We start from the raw sequence: 20,825 nt of genomic DNA on the forward strand, positions 1-20,825 counted from the left end.
CCCCCCCCGTGTGTGTGTGTGTGTGTGTGTGTGTGTGTGTGTCTGTCTGTCTGTCCATCCCGATGTCTGTCCATACACACACAGTGTGCTAAAGTCAGACGACAACTTTCACGAGTCTGTTGAAATCCTCCTAGTTCCAGGAAGTACAACTAAAGCCCATGATGTCAAGTGTTGCTTCTCAAGAATGTGTGTCAGTGGAGACAAGGCCCTTCCTTGGGGCAGCTGTACCAAGGGCAAACCTTAGGTTGTTCTGAACCCGTGACTTTCGTTCCAGCTTGTCTGGGCTGTGGGACCTGAGAAAGTAGGAGATCCTCTCTTGGTGCAGGAGCCTGGGGAGCAGGCCTGGGTTAATTCTCTCCTTGTCACTGAGCTTCTATTTATGTCAGTTTGAGGAGGGGTAATTGCTGTCTTAACCAAATTCTAGAAAGAACATATTCTCTAACACACAAGTCTATGAAAGGCCTCTTAGTGAACAATTCAAATATGACTTTGTTCTTACTATTAAATGTCGACTGCAGATTTTACAGTTGGGCTCAGTGCTGATGAAGAGAAGGGTTAGAGAATTCTCAGCCTGGACATTTAGGCAACAAGAGCCTTCAGGAGTCTGTAAGATGTGACATTTAGCTCAGCTAACACTGAAACACATCCTCCATGTCAAGGACGTTGCAACTGTCCCAGGTAGCTTTGTAGTTATTAGAACAGAGCCATGTAGCAAGCATCTCCTAGGCTAACATACAATCCTGGGCACCTGTAATTATCGAATTCCCATTAAGCCACTACACTGGGAATCCTGTCATTAACCAATTTATCACACCGCAGAGCCATGTAATCACAGAGTAATCTAATCTGAGTTCTTGTTAACGAAATGACTTGACTTTATCTGTTTAGCAGACTCCTCTTTATGCTCATCCAATATGCTGCAGCCTGAAGCAGGCTTGGTAGAAGAGGGCCACCAAACCTGGCAGTGGGATTCAGTGACACAGTGACCGTGAGCCCTGCCTGTCCTCACAGCTTGCTTTCTCTTGTCCAGGTTGCAGTGTACTTGCCTGGGGGTGATATGTATTCATCAGCCACCCACACTCTGGATAGGTGAACCGTGGCTGTTAAGTAACAAAAATATGTGTTTCTGTCCCCGTGCCCCCCCTCCCCCATGTCTGCTAACAGTTTCTTTTTTATCAAAGTGCACATTGGGTTATTTGGGGTCCGAAGTAGATGACTGATTGCATTGGGGCAAAATTGCAAGGCTAAGAATCTGGTTATCTCTGCCTGACATAGAGCAAAGGTTACTCAGATTTTAATGGTCAAATGGTGTCTGCTCGGAGCAGAGGTTATGGATATTGTAGAGCTGTGCTTCTGTTCTGTCTCTAGCCCTTCCTCTCTGAGGATGTGCAGTTGTCCTCATAGAGTGCAGGGAGGCCTTCATGTAGGTTGATGGTAGTGTCGCTATCTTCTCATTGCCTCCTTGCTTGTGGCCATTCCTTCACCCAGATGGGGTGCTTTCTCTGGCTCATAGCATGGAATGCCACACTTCAGTTCCCCACCCATTTTCACCCCAGCTACACACAATGTCTGCAGTTTGACCACAAACCCTCCCCTTCTGTCTTTGAGTTTCTTCTTTGCATGGCATTAAGTGTAGAGAATTATGTGTTTGCATAGGTGTTGGGACATGGCCAGGGTTTCTGAATAAGTGGGCTCTGGCATCAGATTACAGACTATACCCTGTACAGATGGGGGAAAAAAAAAAAATGCTTCCTGGGTCCATATTTAAAGCTATTGCCCGGAGCATGTAAAGCTTTCCTCTCCTTGTCTGCATGCATCTCTATGCAGGATGGTTGGTATGTAAGCTCCAAGAATCTGCCTGTCTCCATCTCCCCGGTGCTGGCATTTTAAGTACTTGTAGGATGCCTGTGTTTTTTATGTGTGTTCTAAGGCTGGGCTCAGGTCCCCATGTTTGCAAGGTAAGGACTTTACCAACTGAGCCATCTCTCCTGCACAGCCTATATATTTTTAAAGAAGTAAAAATTAGCACTACCCTAAGTTTCAGACAGCTCTCTCAGCCCACACCAAGCTCTGTTTTTTTGTTTGTTTGTTTGTTTGTTTTTCTCAGCACAGTACTAGGTTGCTTCCTAATGCTTCTCTAGCCATTTCATGGGATGCTGCAGTACAGGGTGGTGCTGGAGCTTCTCTACTTGCTCCTCCTCATTTGAAGCTCCTGCCCATTGATGTCTATTCCTTAGCTTAAATGAATGCCTCAGGTGCAGTCTTTCTCAGCTTCTCACTCTGCAGCAGGGAAGAGTTAAAGGTAGGTAAGTGTGGTCCTCCAAGCACTTGCTTGTTTTCTGAAGTGGAGCCCCCACGTTTTTTCATTGCTCCTGCCTGCCACTGCCCGGGGGCTCAGTGAGCTTCAGATCCCTAGCCTCTGTTTTTAATTCTCTTTGACTTAGATCACAGAGTCCCTGGTGCTAACTGTGACTCTCCATTGTGGATAAATCATCTCACCTTGGGGATCCAGACTCCCTTGGCTGTGAAATGGTGATGAAGAGTCTTTTACTGAGAGGGCAAGCCCCATAAGCCAGTGCACTGGGGGCATGAGGGAGCTTTACCCTGTGGATTTGGATTGGATAAGCAATGTTTCTGAGTACAGCACCAAGTGGCAGTAAAGGTGACTGCTGTATGGATAGCTAGATATCCGCCTCATGGGAAAACAGCAGCATTGTCCAGAGGATACAGGGCTAGGAACCTTCTCAGGATATGCCCCTTTGTATGCTAAAGGAATCTAGGCCAGCCATTCTCTCTGGCCCCATTTATGCACATACTTGACCACCTCTCCAGCTAGTGGAAGAAACTGAACCCAAAGTAGCCATTGTTTCCCACTGAGCATTTCCCCATAGAACATCTAAGGGACACTCTCCATCTAGTGTGTCCAACATCACATCTTCCTAAAGTGCACTCATCTATCTCTCCTCACATGGTTGGTGGCCACAGTCCCTCCAGATGGCCATACCTCAGACCCCAAAGGTAGCCAGTCACACATTGCTATTCTAGCCTCTGTGGCAAGCACACAGTTTTCTCTCGTTGGACTGTAACTGCAGAGAAATTCGGAGAATACAGGAGTCCAGTGTGCCCCCAAGTACCAGGTTTGGAGTATAATCATAGTCCGTTCCTCAATGGCTTTTATCACTTTGAAGATGGACACTCCAATGTTCAGATATATACTACTTCCTGAATACACTGCTGGGAGTCGGTGAAGCAACCTGCCTCTGAGACCCTGGCCAGAACTCTGTTTCTCTGGAACAAAGGCTACAACCCCATCCATGTCTCAGCCACAAAATCCTAATTCGTATACATAATAGTGTTAGCAATATTTGGTTGTTTATGGTCTCTGGAGTCTTGGGGATGGCCCTGTGTGTTTCCAGGATACTGTTTTCAGACAGCCAACCAAAGAAGAGGCTGCTGAGTGGACCTAGGAACCACTGCACTCTAAAAATTACTGAAATCTACTCAGAGGATTATTTTGCAACCCAACTCAGGAGTTAGCAGCAAGTGTGAGTCCTGTATTTAGGCCCTAGAAAATCCCCCTATTCACCTAAAAAACTTCAGGGCATGTATTTCCTTATGACATTGACACACTCCCTCCTTCCTTGGTGCTAATTTGGACTTCAGCCAAAGGCTCTCTGACTTTCACCTATTGGTCTAACCAAAGGTGACGGCTGTGGCTACTGTGGGTTCTTCTGCCCTGAGTAAAATTTAAGTCATTGCTTTGCAAACAAGACCTGTGGGTGTGAGCAGTTTTCCTTCTGGGAGCCATTGTTAGTTTCACAGTGTCTGCAGAAGGGAAGCAAGGTGTTGCTGAAGGTTTTCAAAATCTTTACATACTAGAGGAAAAGAGATAGTATATTTTTAGATTCTAAAAGAATACTGAAAGAAATTGGATTATTAGCTTTGGGAATTTTCAAGGAGAATTTTGAAGCCTGTCAAAGCTATTCTTTTCCCCTGACTTAATTTATTTTATTAAAAAAAATATTTCCATTATACTGGAATAACATTGTGTAAGGTATTGTTCAAGGATTCCATTCTGTCGCTACCCTTGCCCCAAACCCCACTTAAAGAGTATGAATAAGAACAAGGCGATGTATATTAGATGGAAGGTGGCTTTTTTCCCCACCTCGGCTCATACTGCTAAAGAACTCAATATGCACAAGTGGAGTAATTGAAGTGACACTGGAAAGGGTATTTCCACTAAGATAATCGTTGGATGACACAGGCTGCAGAGACTGCTGCTCCAAGTGGCTCCAGATTGGCACTGGTTCTGCATACAAATGCAATTACCTCTCTCTGCAATAAGACTTCATTAACCATGTTGCTGTCCTGGCTCTCATCCTGAAGTTCCTTTCTGCAGGGCACTGGGAATCAGTGATGGATCCTCCTCTCATGTGTATTGGATGCCTTTGCAACCATGTATTTTGTTTGATCAATTGTGGGATGGTTTAAGAAAATGCAGTCACAGCCTCCATATATTCTTTACCATATCTAATCATGGGAGGGTATTTCCCTCATCTTTCTTAAAATCTGACTATCATTTTAGGTAAGGAGATATATACTTAAGGTGCTTCCTACTTGAGTTGCTTGTCCTAAAAAGTCCTCAGACATGCTCTGGGACCTGCCAGTTCCTAACTTTCCAGCAGAGGGAGCTCTAGAGAACACATCTGAACTACCATTGCACCCCACTCCCCATTGCCTGGCATCCCACCATGGTATCCTGTCTTCTCCATACCTGTCAGATGATGGAAGTGTGACACCCCACAGGATAGCTCACAAGCCTCCTTCTGGTATTAAAAAAGGTCTGGGTAGGCCACGGCTTTCCCTTTCTTCCCGGTACTCTGCCCACTCACTGTCCTAGTGAGTGACTACTGATGTCACCAAGGCCATTCTTATGGTAGTCTTTATACTAAAGAAATGAAGCAGGAGTGGGCAGCATATTTCTGAAGTCTGTTCCACCCCGCTCATAAGAATTTCCTCTCTGGAAACAATCCTCTTTAATTAATCTGAGTCAACATTATTATTATCTTTTACATCTTGGTACTATCCCCCAAAGCCTTTGAATGGAGTCTGGCTCACCATTATTTTCATTGAAACACACACATTAGAATTCACCCCCTTTCCTTGTGCTGTTATTTTATGAATTAACCAGTTCAGTGAAAGAGGGAAGGGGTGGATTTGCTAATGGTCTCTTTCATTGTTCCCTTTGAAATCAAATCTGAACACAAGGTGAATCACTGGTGACATCAGATTAGTCTGGCAACAGAGATTCCCAGATAGGCTGGAGACAAAAGACTTCACCATTTATCCTTAAAACACTTCTAAACTAATTAAAGCATATTTTGACAGGAAGTAGGAATGATAAGGCAGAAAAGTTTTAGTTAAAGGAAAGTCCAACTCTGATCTCTTTTAATCTTACTTCATGCGGAACCTCCCCTTCATTTGAATATCTCAATTGGTCCAGATCACAATCAAAGGGGTGTCATTGCAGGGGGAAATGTGACTATGTCAACCATCTCAAAATTTCCAGTTATAGGAGAAAAAAACCTTCTGGGTGCTTAGCATTTTAAAGAGCTGCTGAGCAGTAAGCATAACCATCAGATATGGGCTACATCCGCACACGCAGTTGCCAACAGAGGGATAGGATTTGGGGGAGGGGCTGCTTTATAACCATCTGCATATGTCTCAAGTCCCAGGCCCTTTTGTTTTGTTTTGTATTTGTAAATAGCCCAGCTTCTTGGATTTTATAGTTGGAAAGGATTCTTTGTAATTCTGTAGACTTAAAGGTGAATGGATTTCAGCCCACAAGAAAGGGAACAGCTGAGCCCCGAACCCAGGGCTCCCAGATCTGAGAGACTGGCTCTACCTAGCAGGCTAAGGCTTCCAACCTTTGCCTGCTGCTACTTTCCCATGAAGCTTTTATTTCCTGAAAGAGCCTCAAGGCCTTTTGTCCTTTTGGTATTTTTCCCCATCTCGTAAAGTTCCATGTCAGAACCCTACTTTATAGTGAGATATGTAAGACCACCATGACAAAGGCATTCATACAAGACCATGTCCACCTCCATCCCAAAGCAGGCAGCCTGGTCCTGAATACAACACCATGCTTGCCTCCCTGAATACAACACTAGGAACATAGAATTTTTTTTTTTTTCTTTTCTTTCTGCTTTGTAGAGAAGACAGCTGGGTTTCCAGTGTTCAAATGTGAGACAGATGGGGTCAAGTTCATTGTCCTGTAGGACTATCTGCCAACAAGCAGGTATGACAAATTGCAGTTTGGGGACATTGGCAGATTTAATGGCCCCTCATGTACTTCAGCTTCTAAGATAAGCACGGCATATGTGGCATTTTAAAAATCTCCCAATTTGGAATCTGCTTTATCCTTCCTCAATCCCAGAGATGCTTCTAGCAGGCACAGGCTGAAATGTTGAAGTGGAGAGCCATAGTTCCTCAACTCAAGGATGCAGTCCCTTCTCCTTGGTGCTAAAACCAGGCTTTGGACAAACCACAAGGACTCTGACCTTGAGCTAAGCTTTCCACTTTTGCTCAGATTGTTGTCATAGAGACATTTTCTATCTCTCATGGTGTACCAGTTTTTTTATTCGGATTGGACCCTTGACTGGTGTACCTCATTAACCTTGCTTTTCCTTGTGTGATGTTGCTGACACTACCCAAGACCATTGCTATTGAGTTGACAGACTTCTTTCTTTGACCCACACTTTTTGGTGTTCTGCAACTATCTGCTTGCCAAAAAAAATATGTTGCATTTGTTTCTGGTCTGTTTCTGCCCTTTATGTTTGTGATTAAAATGGTATGATTTGAATACTGTTGAAACCAGTAAGTTATTCTTGTCTTTGGGAAGAGGGGTGATGTCAAATGAAATGCACAGAAAGAACAGGGGCAGCTCCAGTGTACACTCAAGTCACTCTGAAGTCTGGCTCTGTCAGATGGCATGGCATTATTTTTAAGACAGAAAAGCAGCCATGACACCTGAAAGATAACTTCAAACTCATGCTGGAGGTATCAAATTTAGAGGACATTCTATGCCTCATTGCAAAAGAGTGCCAACAACTTTAAATCACATAGGTGTAAAATTTCAATGTTTATAATATAAATTGAAATGACAAACTTAGGCCAGATAGATAAGAATTGCTGTGGTTTTCCCTAAGACAATGGGTTTTTAGTGAATGGACAAGACTACATTTTGCTTGTCTTTAACAAAGGAAAACATTCTTATGAACCTCAAGAAACTTTTGTACTGTTTCAGACACTGTGAGAGAAACTGTTGTGTTCTATCTCTAGTAAAGACTGACAGGCGCTGGGTTTAGTGGCATATACCTTTAATCCCAGCACTTAAGAGGCAGAGGCAAGTGGATCCCTATCAATTTGAAGTCAGCCTTGTATATACCATGAGTTCTAGGATAGCCAGGGCTGCATAGTGACACTTTGTCTCAAAACCAAACAGAACAAAGAATGACAGGAACACTGAGTGGAGAGTTAGAAGAATTTGTGTGCTCTGCTTACAGGAACAGTGATATCTTATTGAACACTAGTTACAAGATTCAATGAAATAGGGACTTAAGGAATTGATGAAACTCTAGCTGAACAATAAACATGCAGGTGTTCCAGAACTTGCTAACTAAGCCTAAGTAGCTTCTGTTTGCAAGATGCCTTTGGAGTTGAAGTTGTCTTCTGGTTGTTTTATTGCTCTCCATGAAATAATTTTCAACCACTTTCCTGGAGGAAAGAGATAAACCTTTCCTTCTACCCCATCCTCTGCTGCTGCTTCGTATCCCTTTTGGGTCTGATGGGGCCTCTGTGAGGCAGGAAAGCCTCTTCTCTATCCATGGTTATGGTTATGAAGACGCATCCCAGCATGTTGTCCATGAGCAGGCCTGTGGGGATTAGTACACACCCACTGGTTTATGTGGGAGAACCAGAGGGATCTGTGTGCCTCTACCTTTGCACTTCCTGAGTCTTCTGGAGGTTCCAGCACATTCTTCTGGTGACTAGATACTCACTGGTCTTTTGGATGACCTTTGGCTAAGTATTTGGATTCCAGCAGAATAGTGGTTGAGCCAATTCAACATGGTATCCACTCCACACTAATTCCCCTGTAAGACAAATTCTTATCCTTCTCTGACTCATTAAATCATTTTTAATATCACTTTTTATGTAAGTCACCCCTGGATTTTGAGCTAAATGTATTTAAATGATTTCAGTTACATTGGACAGTATCATAATAAATTCTCTTTTCAGTCACCCACAAAATGTTAAGTAGTTTTAGGCTAAACATGCTCATCCCATGAAGTTTCTATGGAAATCTTTGCCACTTAGTCTTGTCACAGTAGAAGACTAGATGAACTCTGGCCCTGGGAGTGAGCTGAACCCCAGGAAGAAATTGTCTAAGGCATACTTGCATCCATTAACAATGGAATATCCTGGTCAAAGCCCCTCACTGTTGATTTAAAATCATTATCCTCAGTGTAGACATAGTACCAAGATCCCCTTAGGCATGCTTATCTGAAAGGTAAGTACAAAATTCCCACTAGGCATGCTCATCTGAAAGGCACTCCCTCTGACTTGGAACATGGAGTTCTAGCAGAAAAATCTTTGTATGGTGCTTGATTTTTACCTCCATATTGATGACAGCCAAGAACAATCAAGAACTTCATGCCCTGGCTAGGGTTGTTGGTAGCTCCCTGGCTCCTTGTATACTGCCCACGCCTTAGCCTTTTACAAAACCATGGTGCAGGATGGATTCAACATGGTAAACTTTTCAACCCAGCTCTACTGATGCTTTACATCTAGTGACTTTATTGTCATGGACTTTCCTATGCATTACAGGACATCACCAGCATCCCTGGCTTCTTCCTACACACCAGATGCCAGTCATGCATGCTCACCCATGACCAATGACTCCCTTCTGATTCTGTCCATCGTCATGTTGGAGTCAGAACCTCAGTGCCTGCATCTAGTTGTGGTTTCTTCCTGCAGCTCCCTGACAATATTTCAATGTGACCCAGCTCTGCTTTAAAGAACTGAGGCTGTATCTGGGATGCTCAGCTTGGGTTATCACGGCCATACCTGTGTTGCACCTCAGCACTGGAGCTCATGAATCTGAGACAAGGTAGCCTGAAGCCTTCCTACACTGTCTAGGTATGAGCTCTTTCATGTAATGGTAGTGACATTTGTTCATTTTTTATTTTTATTATAAATGAGCAAGGAGGATCCTCTTTGTAATTTTTAACATATGAAACTACTTAGTTACTAACTTACAAAAATAATTTCATAGCTTACTAAAATTACTTTTTTTCAGAAGAAAATTTATAGATAAGCATTAAGTATAGGAAAAGATGCCGACTAACCATCAGGAAATACAAATCAAAACCACAATGAGACACTGCCTCAATTTATAAAGACAGCACTGTTGTTAAATGTTGACCAGGATGTGGGAAAAAGAGGTCACTGTTTGGTGGGAATGTGGGCCACCACAACCACTATGGCAAACCCTGTAAATTGTCCTCGGGAAACTGAACTGCCACCGTAAGGGTTATATCTACTCATGAGATCAGTGTTTCCTCAGAGATGTCTGGACTCACCACTGCAGCCCCTCAAGATATGCAATCCCTCAAGTTTGCAAAGGAACTAAAGCATAACACCTGTGGCCACAGTTAGTAAAAATTTCACCACCACCCCCTCCATGAGGAAATACAAAAGACATCAATTTCTGAAAGTTTTGACCATGTCTTAAAATGTTAAATTACTGTCAAATCTAACTTTTGCCTATTGAAGGTTTCTGATCTAGTCTCATGGGTGTCTGTCATTACCAAGCTTAAATTAAAAAAACAAAACACATGACAAACAGTTGCAGTTTCCTGAGAGGGGATCCTGCCACAGAAATGGAGAAGATGTGGACTTTTGAGTTCCCTGAAAAATATCTGTACATGTGATGTGAGCAGAATAGACCTACCATGCAGTCCTAGCCTATACATTGTGGATGTGGGCCTTTGATCTATACCATCTGGTGGGCATATATTTTACTGTTTTGCTGAAGCACACTTCGGTGCTCAAGGCTATAGATTCCCAGGGAGCAAGCCATCAAAATGATACTTGCTCCTGAGACCACAATGGTGCATTTGCAAGATAAACATGTTCACACACTCCTTCATCCTGAGGTTGTATACCTGGGGGGGGGGGTGGGAGTGGGTAGAGGGATGGCTGTTTACACATAGCTTAGAATTATGGTCAAGGAAGGCTTTTTTTTTTTTTTTTTTTTTTTTTGTCTGTTGGAATCTTCCCAGCATGGCCCCAATGATTCTTGCATTACTGGGTAAACATCATTTGTCACTCAGAATAACAAAGTGGGAAGAGAATGTTAACATACCTATAGATAATACATGCACTGTTCCTGCACGTGTCACAATTAGCTGTGTCTTGCCCCGTCCGATATGAAAGCCTACAAGATAAGAACAGGAAAGCATTACAATCAGCGGCTGGGGGTAGGGGGCCGGCCACTGACCTCACAGAGCAGAAGCCTCAATACAGATGCCTTCCCGACGTGACATGAGGTGCTTGTGATCATAGCAACTGATGCCTATATGTTTACCACTGTGCTCCTGTCTCTGCCTTCATGGTACCAGTCAGTACCCATCTACAGCCAAGATGTCACTGAAATTAAATTTAGAATGTGAACATACGCTCTTGGATGACGTGTGTAATCTTGATTGTTATAACCATGAGGAGTGGGATGTCTCAAAGTAACTTTATGTTTATTATAGTTTTTTTTTAAAAAAAAAAATCTGCCAGGGTAAAACCATGGATTTAGAGGCTGACAGCTGCCTAGTTTTATGATCTACCAGCTCCTACCCTGCTAAAACAGGGTTTGACATGCATGGCCTCTGGCTCAAATCCTACTCCTGTCTCCATAACTGATCTGTCTTGCCTTCCAAAGAATACTATCTATAACATGATTCAATTATGTATGTCTCCGAGGGGTTTCATTTTAACCATAAAGATTGTGATTTAAAACATAGGTGAATATGCATATAATTTCTTTGGGTTTGCCTTTTTGGTCTATAAATCCCAGAATATTTCCTCAGTGGGTCTGTAGAGAAAACAGCTGCTGTCATCTGTGACTAAATCTGTCCTACTGTCAAGACTTCTGACACATTCTCTGGCTTTGCCGGCTGCGAAGTAATGACTCTATGAGGATATAACATGGAAAACTTCATTTCACTCTGAAGACTAAGCAGGTGTTTAAGGGGTGTGTGTGTGTGTGTGTGTATGTGTGTGTGTGTGTTTGTTATGTGTGTTGCACACAGGCATGTCAGGGGTTGTAACTTCCTTATAATAAAATAACTAACTTTCCAGTTGTTGTTTTGTAGTGTAATTCTGAAACTTGCTTTGCTATGGTGGGGAGATTTTCTTAACCAGGTCAGGTTTTCCTAGAATATATCTTGGACCATTCACCTTCAAGAAAATTGTGTGTGGTGCTTTATGCTCCCTCTCAACTAGTCTCTGTTGGTTGGACTTTCTGCTCCTTCTCACATGCATGCATACTGTATTGTAAATATTATTTGCACCCAAGGCCAAAGAGGAACAACTGAATGTATTAAGTTGAGGTTGGGAGAAATGTTCCCATCTGGATTGATTTCTATGACTTTGGGGACGATTTGCATGGACAGCATCAGCCAGCAAGGGCGCCATGTGTACAGTGGTTGTCAACACCAATGGTGTGTGCTTGTGTCATCTTTTGCTGTGTACACTGTGTGCGTATGCATCATGAGTTTCAAACTGAAAATAACAGTTGCTTCCTCATTTATACATCTGACAAAAGCACTGGCTGCTCAATACTGATACTGTCTCTGTGGACTCAGCAAATGTAGGCATGACTTTGAGTTCGGTGCAGTTAATTTGAGTTTGGTGTAGCTTATTTGTTAATCAGGCAACCATATTCTGCCCCAAAATGTTGCCAGACATGTTCTATGACTCACTGAAAATGAGTTAGAGTCATAGTATCACTGTGTTTGCACTGTCCCTCTGCTATACTGGGCACCTTTGGAAACCATATCTAGCATTTCTGCCTTGGCCTCATGTCCTTCTTTTCTTCCCCATGTATGGTAGTTCTTGCTCTTGGCTCTTTCCCCTCATAGGCAAGCAAGCCCCAAGTATACACACTGCCTCTTTGTTCCATCCTAGCCAGGGCCCTTCTCTAACCTTTTAAGCATGCTCGAGAGAGCTTGGCCCTCATCTTGTTCTTGTCCATAACCACTATACACTGAGAAATAAGTGCTGTACTTCGATCCACATCATTGCTGTGGCATCCAAGCATTGTCTGTCCATGCTGATGTGCTGTCACTCTGGTGGCCTGGGTTATCCACAAAGTTCTGCTCTCCCAATGTGTATGAGCCATACAGAGGCAATGCACCTAACAGCCTTTTGTGCTTGCCACATCCAAACTCTCTAGTGCTTAAAGAGGCTCCTGTGTTTTCCTAACCACTGTCTGAGGCACTCACTGGTGCACTTCACGCTCCCAGTCCTTCCTATCCTAGACCTCACTATAACTTCTATCAGGTCTGGTCAGCATCACACCCCTTTTTGCTCAGTCACCTCCACGTCTCAAAGGGTCTCACTTGTATTAGTGCCTGGAGTTTTCCAATTAATTATTCTCTCCTTATTTTATAGCACAGAATCCAGCCACACTCTGGGCCCAGAATCTCATTATTCTCAGACCCCAGGCTTCTGATGTTCTGTGCTGCCTAGCCTCTATCCAGGGACCTGTGTTTCTCTCTACATGTAATTGGCAGCTTGGGATAGTCAGTGAATCTGAAAATGACAGGACAAAGGCTTCAGGCACCAGAGAATCACAAGAGGACCCTCCTTCAGGATGGTGGAATACTTTCAGCAAGAAGCTGTCCTTTCTATGCTCTCCTGAGAAGACTGTGCTAATCACTTGTAAAATGCACACATTTCCATCCCAGTCAGTTAGTAAGTGCCTACTAAGTCAGGCATGCCTGTGGCTATCCAGAAGCTAACTGTGATGATGCTAAGTGCTTGCTCTTAGGAAGTGCTCAGCAAAGGTACAGGTATGTGGTCACCCAACAGGGAGGGTTGTATGGTCTCCTAAGGTGGTCACATTGCTGTTTTCTCAGTGGTATTTCCAATCAGCTTTCCTTGTCTGAGACATATGTTCAGGATTTCTTTATCTACCAAGACCCCTTCTGCATCTTTACAACAGTTTCTTTATTATTCTCATTCTCTGGTTGTCATTTAAAGCAATCAAACAAGTCAGAGAGGAATGAACTTGGGATGAAAATGTAAAATGTTGACCTGTGCTATGTGGGTAACTCACCTCAGGGCTCCTGCTAGCAACTACTGTCAATCAATGACTCACATGAAATTTATCCAATGTAAGAGTGTTCTCTATACAGGACTTTTCAATAAGGAATCTGTTGTGCTTTGTGCTAAACAATCTTGGATCTTGTGAGCTGTAGGATTTAGCTTCACTGATCATATTAAGTCTACATTAATAACCAGAATGCAGTATTTGAACTAGGTTTGTGCTGCAAACAGAGCTGTAACAGATATGCTCTTCCACTCAAGGACTAACCAGGCCCAACCCTACTCGGCTTCTGTGATGAGAGGAGAATGGCACGTTTAGGGTGGTGTAGCCATAGACCAGGTGCACTCTACTTGGGTGCAGGAACACCAAGTGACAAACAAGTGCCCCTGCTTTCTCCCTCTCCCTTCAGACCATTTTTTCATAAAACCAGCATTTGGAAGACCATTTCTCTGTCTCACTATTGTAAATGAGAAGAACAAGAGAATCTTTGGGAATAGCAAGGCATAGATTTCTGGTGAATCATACGTTCACAGAAGTAAAACCTTTAGTTACTGACCTAAAAACAAACCAGGACAGACATTCTGATCAGATTTTTTTTTTCTTTTTCTTTTTTTTTTTTTCCTTCTTTTTTGGCTGGGGGGGGGGGAGAGGAGGGTGTTGTCCTGAGAAGGTGCTGACTTTGTAAAATTTCTCATTGTTTGCTTTCAGGCATCCCGTCTTTATTCTCAAATGTTCATCTTCAATTCCATACCTGGTCCCATTGGCTTGTTCTGTTAATATGTCTCTGGACAACTCCTATGACAGTTGGGATTTGTTTACTCTAAAGTCAGAACAACATGAATCAAATGGCAAGTGAGTGCCACATTTGAAAGGGAAGGATACATTGTGAATAGTTCTGGTCTCACAAAGATGAACCCCTTGGACTCCAGTGGCAAACACATTTGTTCCATGTACACACAGTGTAGCACTCACACTGTCCCATTGTAGTGACCTGTAAGCTTTCAGTCTTAATAGATACTTGTGAGAGTTGCGAAAATAAGATTCAGCACCAAGGACAGCACTGAGGCCAAGGGGCAATCTTTTGGGGAGCAGTTTAAAATCATTTTCTCCTCCCGCCCCCGTGTGTGTGTGTGTGTGTGTGTGTGTGTGTGTGTGTGTCTGTCTGTCTGTCTGTCTGTCTGTCTGTCTGTGTCTGCGTCTGCCCCTGTCCTTCTGTCCACCTGTCTATCCATCTATCTGCCCATCCCCATTCATGAGTGTGTATCTGTACATCATGCATGTGTAGTTCTGGATAGCTCTGAGTGTACTTTCTTCTGTTTAGAACAGAATCTTACTTTTGTCTGGAACAAGAAGATGAGGCTATTTGTGAGAGCCCGGGGACCTGTCTGTCTTTACTTTCCATCTCATGATCACTGGAATTGTAAGAGCATACCAATAAAGCCAGATTTTTTCACCTGGCTTCTAGTGACTGAATGCTCACATTTGAAAGGCAAGTACTATAGTGACTAATCCATGTCCTCATCCCTGTGTACCTCTTTTCCTTGATTCTAGTATACCATTCCAACTCAGAACCCAAATCCATCACTCAGAGCTTTCTTGTCTTTGCTGATGCTCTATGAAAACATCCTTGTGTTGGAATGGGCTTTCTGTATTAATAATAGATAATATTAGTCTTGAGAAAATAGGATGTACCACCAAGGACAGCACCCAGGCCAAGGGGCAATCTTTTAGTGAGCAGTTTAAAATCTATCTTCCTCCCTCCTCCCCCCCCACCCCCGTGTGTGTGAAGCTTGATAAGGATATGAAGATTGTGATTTCAGTGGAACATGGACAAGGACTTGCTGTTCTATGGAAATAGAATTTAGACAACCTTGTTCCACAGAGCACTTCTGATAGAGACCATTTGTGGGGTCACTTCTGCTTTGATATGAAACCTTATTTCTCAACAAGGTTTTACATCATTTTAAAATGTACGGTCAGTGTGGTTTGCAGAATATAGTCTGCATCTGCTCAGAGAATCAGATGGGTGCCTCCCTGTAGTGGCCAGGGCTCCTTGAGTTCATTTCAGCATTCCAGTCTCCCTAGCTAGGGAATGCTCTTGTAGTAATTTGCTGCAGTTCTTTAGCTGTTGTTAGCAATAGTTCCTGAATATATAAATATAAATATGTGGGTTTTTTTTGACAAGTATATTCCACTTTCAAACATACTAGTGTATATTTTTGAAAAAGCATTGGTGAGAGTTCCTTTGTGGGATTCTCCAGTTTTTCTTTTTTACCAGGGCTGAATTATCACAGATAAAAGGAAGGGAGACAGAGGGCTGAGCTGCTGCAGAGGTTTTTATAGCACCCCACAGTGAGGCTAAAGGAAGAAGGACGGTTGCCAACTTCAGCTGAGATACATCAAGGTGCTGTCTTGTGCTGCAGAGATCCCATAGGTCAAGGGATGGGACAAACTACCTGTATCCATTTAAGGGAGCAGGGGAAGCTAGGTGGTAGGAAGCAGTGTGAGTACAGAGGAAAGGCCACTGGGCTCCCTTCTAATCCCCATCCAAGCTACTAGGTGTCTCTCATCCTGAAGGATCTGAAAGAGACAGAACCCATGGTTCTTGAGTAAAATAAGATTAAGCAAAAGCCAAACACTGCTTGTTTGTTTAAAAGATCAGAAGGAGTGAAAAGGAGGATGAGGATATGGAGAAGAAGAGGAGTTGGGAAGAAATGTGGAGGGGGGGGCAGGGAAAATAGGGAGAAGGAGAGAGGAGGGGAAAGGAAGAAGAGGGAAAAGAAGGGGAGGAAGAATGAAAAAGAGCAAGCAGAGAGGATGTGAAGGAAGAAACGGGAGGAGGACCAAAGAGTAGGAGAGGATATGAGGAGAAGAGGGTAGGGAAGTGGAGCAGGCGAGGAAGGTGGGTCCAGGACGACGTCACCCCTTCCTGCACTTTCATGAGGTGTAGAGCCCAACAAAGTTCTGAGATCTCATAGGAAACTGTCTGGGGGGGGGGGGTGTTGGTTTCCTGGCATTATTTTCACTGAGATCGGTTGTTGCTGTAGCCACAGTGATGCCTGTGTACTTCCCCTCATAAGATCTTTTTGTTTTTGTGGTACTGAGAATACAACTCATGGCCTTGCTCATCTATGACAATAACGTCACTGCCACAGCAAGGGATTATTCAAACATGGGGGAATGATTGAAACTCTAGCTACTAGGGAGGCAGAGATGGGGGAGATTGGGGAGCTGCCGAAGTCGAGGAGTTCAAAATAGTGGAAGATGTAGTGAGACTATTCAAGGAAGAGGGTGAGGAGGAGAAAAGAGGGAGAACAGGAAGACAGGAGGGAGAAGAAAGAATAAGGGAGGAGGAGAACAGAAGAGCAGAGGAGGGCTGGAGACGTGGCTCAGAGGTTTCAAGCACGTGCTGTCTCAGAGAGAATCCAGGCTCTGTTTCTAGCTCCCATGTGGCAGCTCACAACCATCTGTAACTCCAGTTCCAGGGGACCCAGCTCCCTCTTCTGACCTCACAGGCACCAGGCACCTCACTCGGTGCACATACATACATACATGCAGGCAAAACACTCATACATGGAAAGTAAAATCAAGCAGATCTAAATAAAAAAGAAGAGAGGAAGATGAGGGGGAGAAAGTAGGGGGATCTAATATTCTCAACTGAAAACTCCTTGCTCCCCTGTCTTGGTAGAAATGTTAGTCTCTATTAAGTCTGATTTGGCTCCAACATTCTGGAAAATCCCCCTCTTAACATTGCCTGTGTTCTGGCCTGCATTGCCTCATGGTTCCTCCCCCCCGCAAATTCTGCATAGTACAGGGACAGCAAAAGACCTTGTAGCTTATTCACTCTTTTCAATAGCATATCAGTTTTCAATAAGGTTATATTCCTAGCACTGAACAAAAGCATTTGGGATGATATGAACATCTTGGGTGACCATCCAAGGGTGGTTTTTCAAAACACTAGTTACATAGACTGTTGAAACTGTCATACTGAATTAACACAAAGGCTGTGTCCTCATCCTGTGGGCAGCCCCTCAGTCAGGGATGGCATTTCCTGGGGGTAGGGGGGGTGTAATGATGGTCTCTACTTTCTGTGATAACTTATGTTCTTATCTAATTTATCCTCTTAATTTTGATCTCTCTTTTTTCTTTGGGCTTTTTCTCACCTGGTGCCATTTTTTTTTTTATTATTTTAATTCTGCATCCCTGCCCAGCTATCCCTTCTTGATAGCTAAGCCATCATTTGTATCAGCATCTTAATGGGCTTTTCCACATAACAGTCTCAAAGTGACATTAATTAGAGGCACAGGGTACCTATGTGAGTGGCAAGAAATTGAATTTCCAAAGTCGTCAGAGTTGGCCATTGTGGGGACCCTCATAGGTCTTGAGGTTTCCCAAGAAGCAGACCCCGCTTATTTCGCACCTGAAACCTCACTAGGAATTTGCTAGATCATGTACTGGAAATGTACCTAGTTTATATATCAGCTCTTCCGTTGCTAAAGTGAATTTAGACTTTCCCAATATATCCATAGAAACATCTACATCTGTTGTAAGCATTGGAGCCTACATAGATGTAAGCTATTATATGCCAAGATTTAGGGAACTTCTGATTAAAGCTTTGTGGGGTGTGTGTGTGTGTGTGTGTGTGTGTGTGTGTGTGTGTGTGTGTGTGTGTGTGTGTAGGTGGGTGGTATATGCATTCATGCATATGTGGAAACCTGATGATAACATAAGGTGTCTTCCTCTACCCTTCCCAACCTATTTTTTTTTTTTTTTTTTTTTTTTAAAGACAGGGTAGTTAACTGAATTTGGAGCTCACCAATTAAGTAGCTCAACTGGCCAGCGACCAGGGATCCTGTTTCTCTGTACTCTGCCCTTTAGCACTGGTGTTACAGATGCAAACTACAGTGCTCAACTGTGTGCTGGGAATTCCAACACGACTTCATGCTTGCACAACAAGCACTTTGCCCATTGCTTTAAGCTTCTCAAAAAGAATATCAAGTTGGTTTTCATGCCAACTCCAAGGTCACCTATTGGTTAATCCAAAGCAGGGTGGGATTTATTAGTTATTGGCCCAACTAGGTTCCATTCTACAGGTGTTGCCTCTCAGCTGAGTCAGGCTCAGCAGTTGTGTGATCCTTGCTGGGCCTGAGTCTGTAGCCAGACAAGGAAGGCTGTTATGGATGAACACTGAGGCATAATCATCACCACTGTTGTGAAACTGTTTCCGGCACTGGTCCCTAACCCTTAGGTGATGTGTAAGGGGGCTGAAAGTTGACCCTATGTAGTTGCCTCTCTGCCGTCTTCTTAGAGCTCTGGAGGGCCACCCTGGCAATTGCCCTTCTTGAGCCCTTAGCTGGCTCTCATCTGTTTTCCATTTGCCATCACTGCTAGTGTTTCTGGCATTCATCATCAACTTGATGGCTTCCATGCTTCTGTTCATCCAACTGTTGTCTAGCATTCGGGTCCTAAGGAGGGTACAGTTAAAGCCTGTGGAAGCTTGGGATGAATGAGCAGATAGAAATGTGATTGAACCAAGAAGTGACTTTTCCTAAGCAGATTGTTGAGAGTGAGTTTGTTCTAGTGAAATTTACCTGGCTTTTGAATGAAACTCTTGAAAACCCCTTGATGTTTTATGGACTTGGTGTAGCTGTTTGTTTATTACTGTTACCCCAATGCAGTCAATGAACTGCATGCATCTAGAGAACTCCAGCTGTTGCTGGCTATTCCATGATTAGCTTCCTATGGTCTGGTGTGAACATTGAGGCCAGGCCAACTAAACATAAACACGGATTTTCCACCTTTATCGGGATCATCTAGTGGGAGAGGGGGTTGCTCTGAGACCAAACTCCTTTTTGAGATACTCATGGATTTCTCCTGGACATGGACACGTGAATTCCTGATTTCTAGTATGTGTTGTATGCACACACATATGCACATATGGTCAACACTTAGTATCTTCCTAAGTCACAGCCTATTTACCTTTTATTAATGTCTCACCAATCCATGTAAACTGGCAGGCAAACAAGCTCTGGGGAACCACCCCCACCACCCCCACTCGCTGAGCTTACAAATGTACACTTGTTATGTGCCTCACTTTTCTGTGTGTGCTGGATAGTCAAACTCAGGTGCCTGTAATTATGCAGCGTGCACCTTACTAACTAAACCATTTGCTAGCTATTCCACCCCAGTATCTATTGAATAAAATAAGAGTCTACACCAAGGGAGACTTCTTTTGGGAATCCCATGTTAGAAGAAAGAACCCTCAAAACATGTGTATTTGATAGTATTTTGTGGCTCCGTTCATATGCTTGGAGTGTTGGGAGGGAGGGGCAGGATGCAAATTCCAGCCTGAATATTGCAGAAATGATGAGTTGGACCACATCCCTAAGAAGTTGAGTTGGGTCTCTCTTCATCTTATTTGTCTTAAACTCGTTAACCATATGCTAGGATGAAATTCATAAAAGGAAAAATAATTTCTCCCAAACCAGGAATTGAGATGGCAACCCTTAATTTTAGAGTCTCCCTCCCTGAGCCACCTTGCTCAATTCCAAGATGGGGCCCGGTAGTCCTGGTTATTTCTATCTTGTGTCCTAATTATTGACTTTAAGAGCTCTGCAGCATAGCATCCCAGCATGCTTGCCTGCACAGAGTCAATGCAGTACTTGCTGTGTCTTGATGCCCTGCATGACCCTTGGTGGGTGTTGGTTTTAGCTGCTTGGGCAATTAAAATCTACAAGGCCCATTTTTCAAGTTGAAGGACATGCTTGTATGTTATGGAAGCATGTTTGCATTCCTCTGAAAAACAGCATCCTCCCATGGCCCAGACTCCAGGTCTCTTGCTAACCTCCCCCTTTGCAGGCAGCCCTGCATACCCTTCAAAAAGTTCTTGTGCTCCAGGAGTCTCCATGAACCACTACATGAACCACTAATGATATAGGGTCACTGTCTCCTGAGCACCACTTGAGATCATTTTACTGGTCAGGACCCTGTCTTCTGCCCTTCTTCCCTGTGTCCTCTGCTGATGAGAAGAATGTAGGTGTAGCCTCCTTGCCTATCTTTTTCCTGGTGAATAGAAAGCGAACACCTATTGCCTTCCCTGCATTAAACTTCACCATACCAATCCTCACAGAGGATCCCATTAATGCCAGTTGGCCTTGTAGGCAAGGTTCTGGTGAACTTGCAGTTTGTGGTATATGTCAGTAGCATAGTGGATGATGAAGAAGTATGTTTTGAATGATGACTAGATGAAGGGATGCATGATCAAATGGTTCTAGGCATAAAATAACTTTTTGCTCCTGGCAAGGCAAAGAGACTTGCCAATCTGGTGATGCTCCCAGCTGGGGATGGGATGCCTGTCCAAAGACTATTAACATCATCCCCTTTGAACTTTTTCCAAACAAGTGGGGATAAAGGTCAATCATTTTCTGCTCCCACACCCAGTTAT

At 43.5% G+C, this 20,825-nt stretch overlaps 2 protein-coding genes across 4 annotated transcripts in view; one reads left to right on the forward strand and one right to left on the reverse strand.

The window, feature by feature from the left end:
* Window positions 1-20,825, forward strand: part of Dock1 (dedicator of cytokinesis 1) — a 484,316-nt gene that overhangs the window by 215,684 nt on the left and 247,807 nt on the right. The gene's annotated exons all lie outside the window — the stretch shown is intronic.
* Insyn2a (inhibitory synaptic factor 2A) overlaps window positions 1-20,825 on the reverse strand; it is a 53,805-nt gene that overhangs the window by 2,453 nt on the left and 30,527 nt on the right. The window contains exon 3 of one of the 2 annotated variants that reach the window (XM_051193218.1): window positions 10,424-10,495. The exons of the other annotated variant lie outside the window; for it this stretch is intronic. Coding sequence (XP_051049175.1) covers window positions 10,424-10,495 — 72 coding nt within the window. The remainder of the gene's footprint in view (window positions 1-10,423; window positions 10,496-20,825) is intronic. 2 annotated transcript variants of the gene reach the window in all.

Source organism: Phodopus roborovskii, unplaced genomic scaffold, assembly GCF_943737965.1.
Source record: "Phodopus roborovskii unplaced genomic scaffold, PHOROB, whole genome shotgun sequence".
NCBI classification, from domain to species: Eukaryota; Metazoa; Chordata; class Mammalia; order Rodentia; family Cricetidae; genus Phodopus; species Phodopus roborovskii.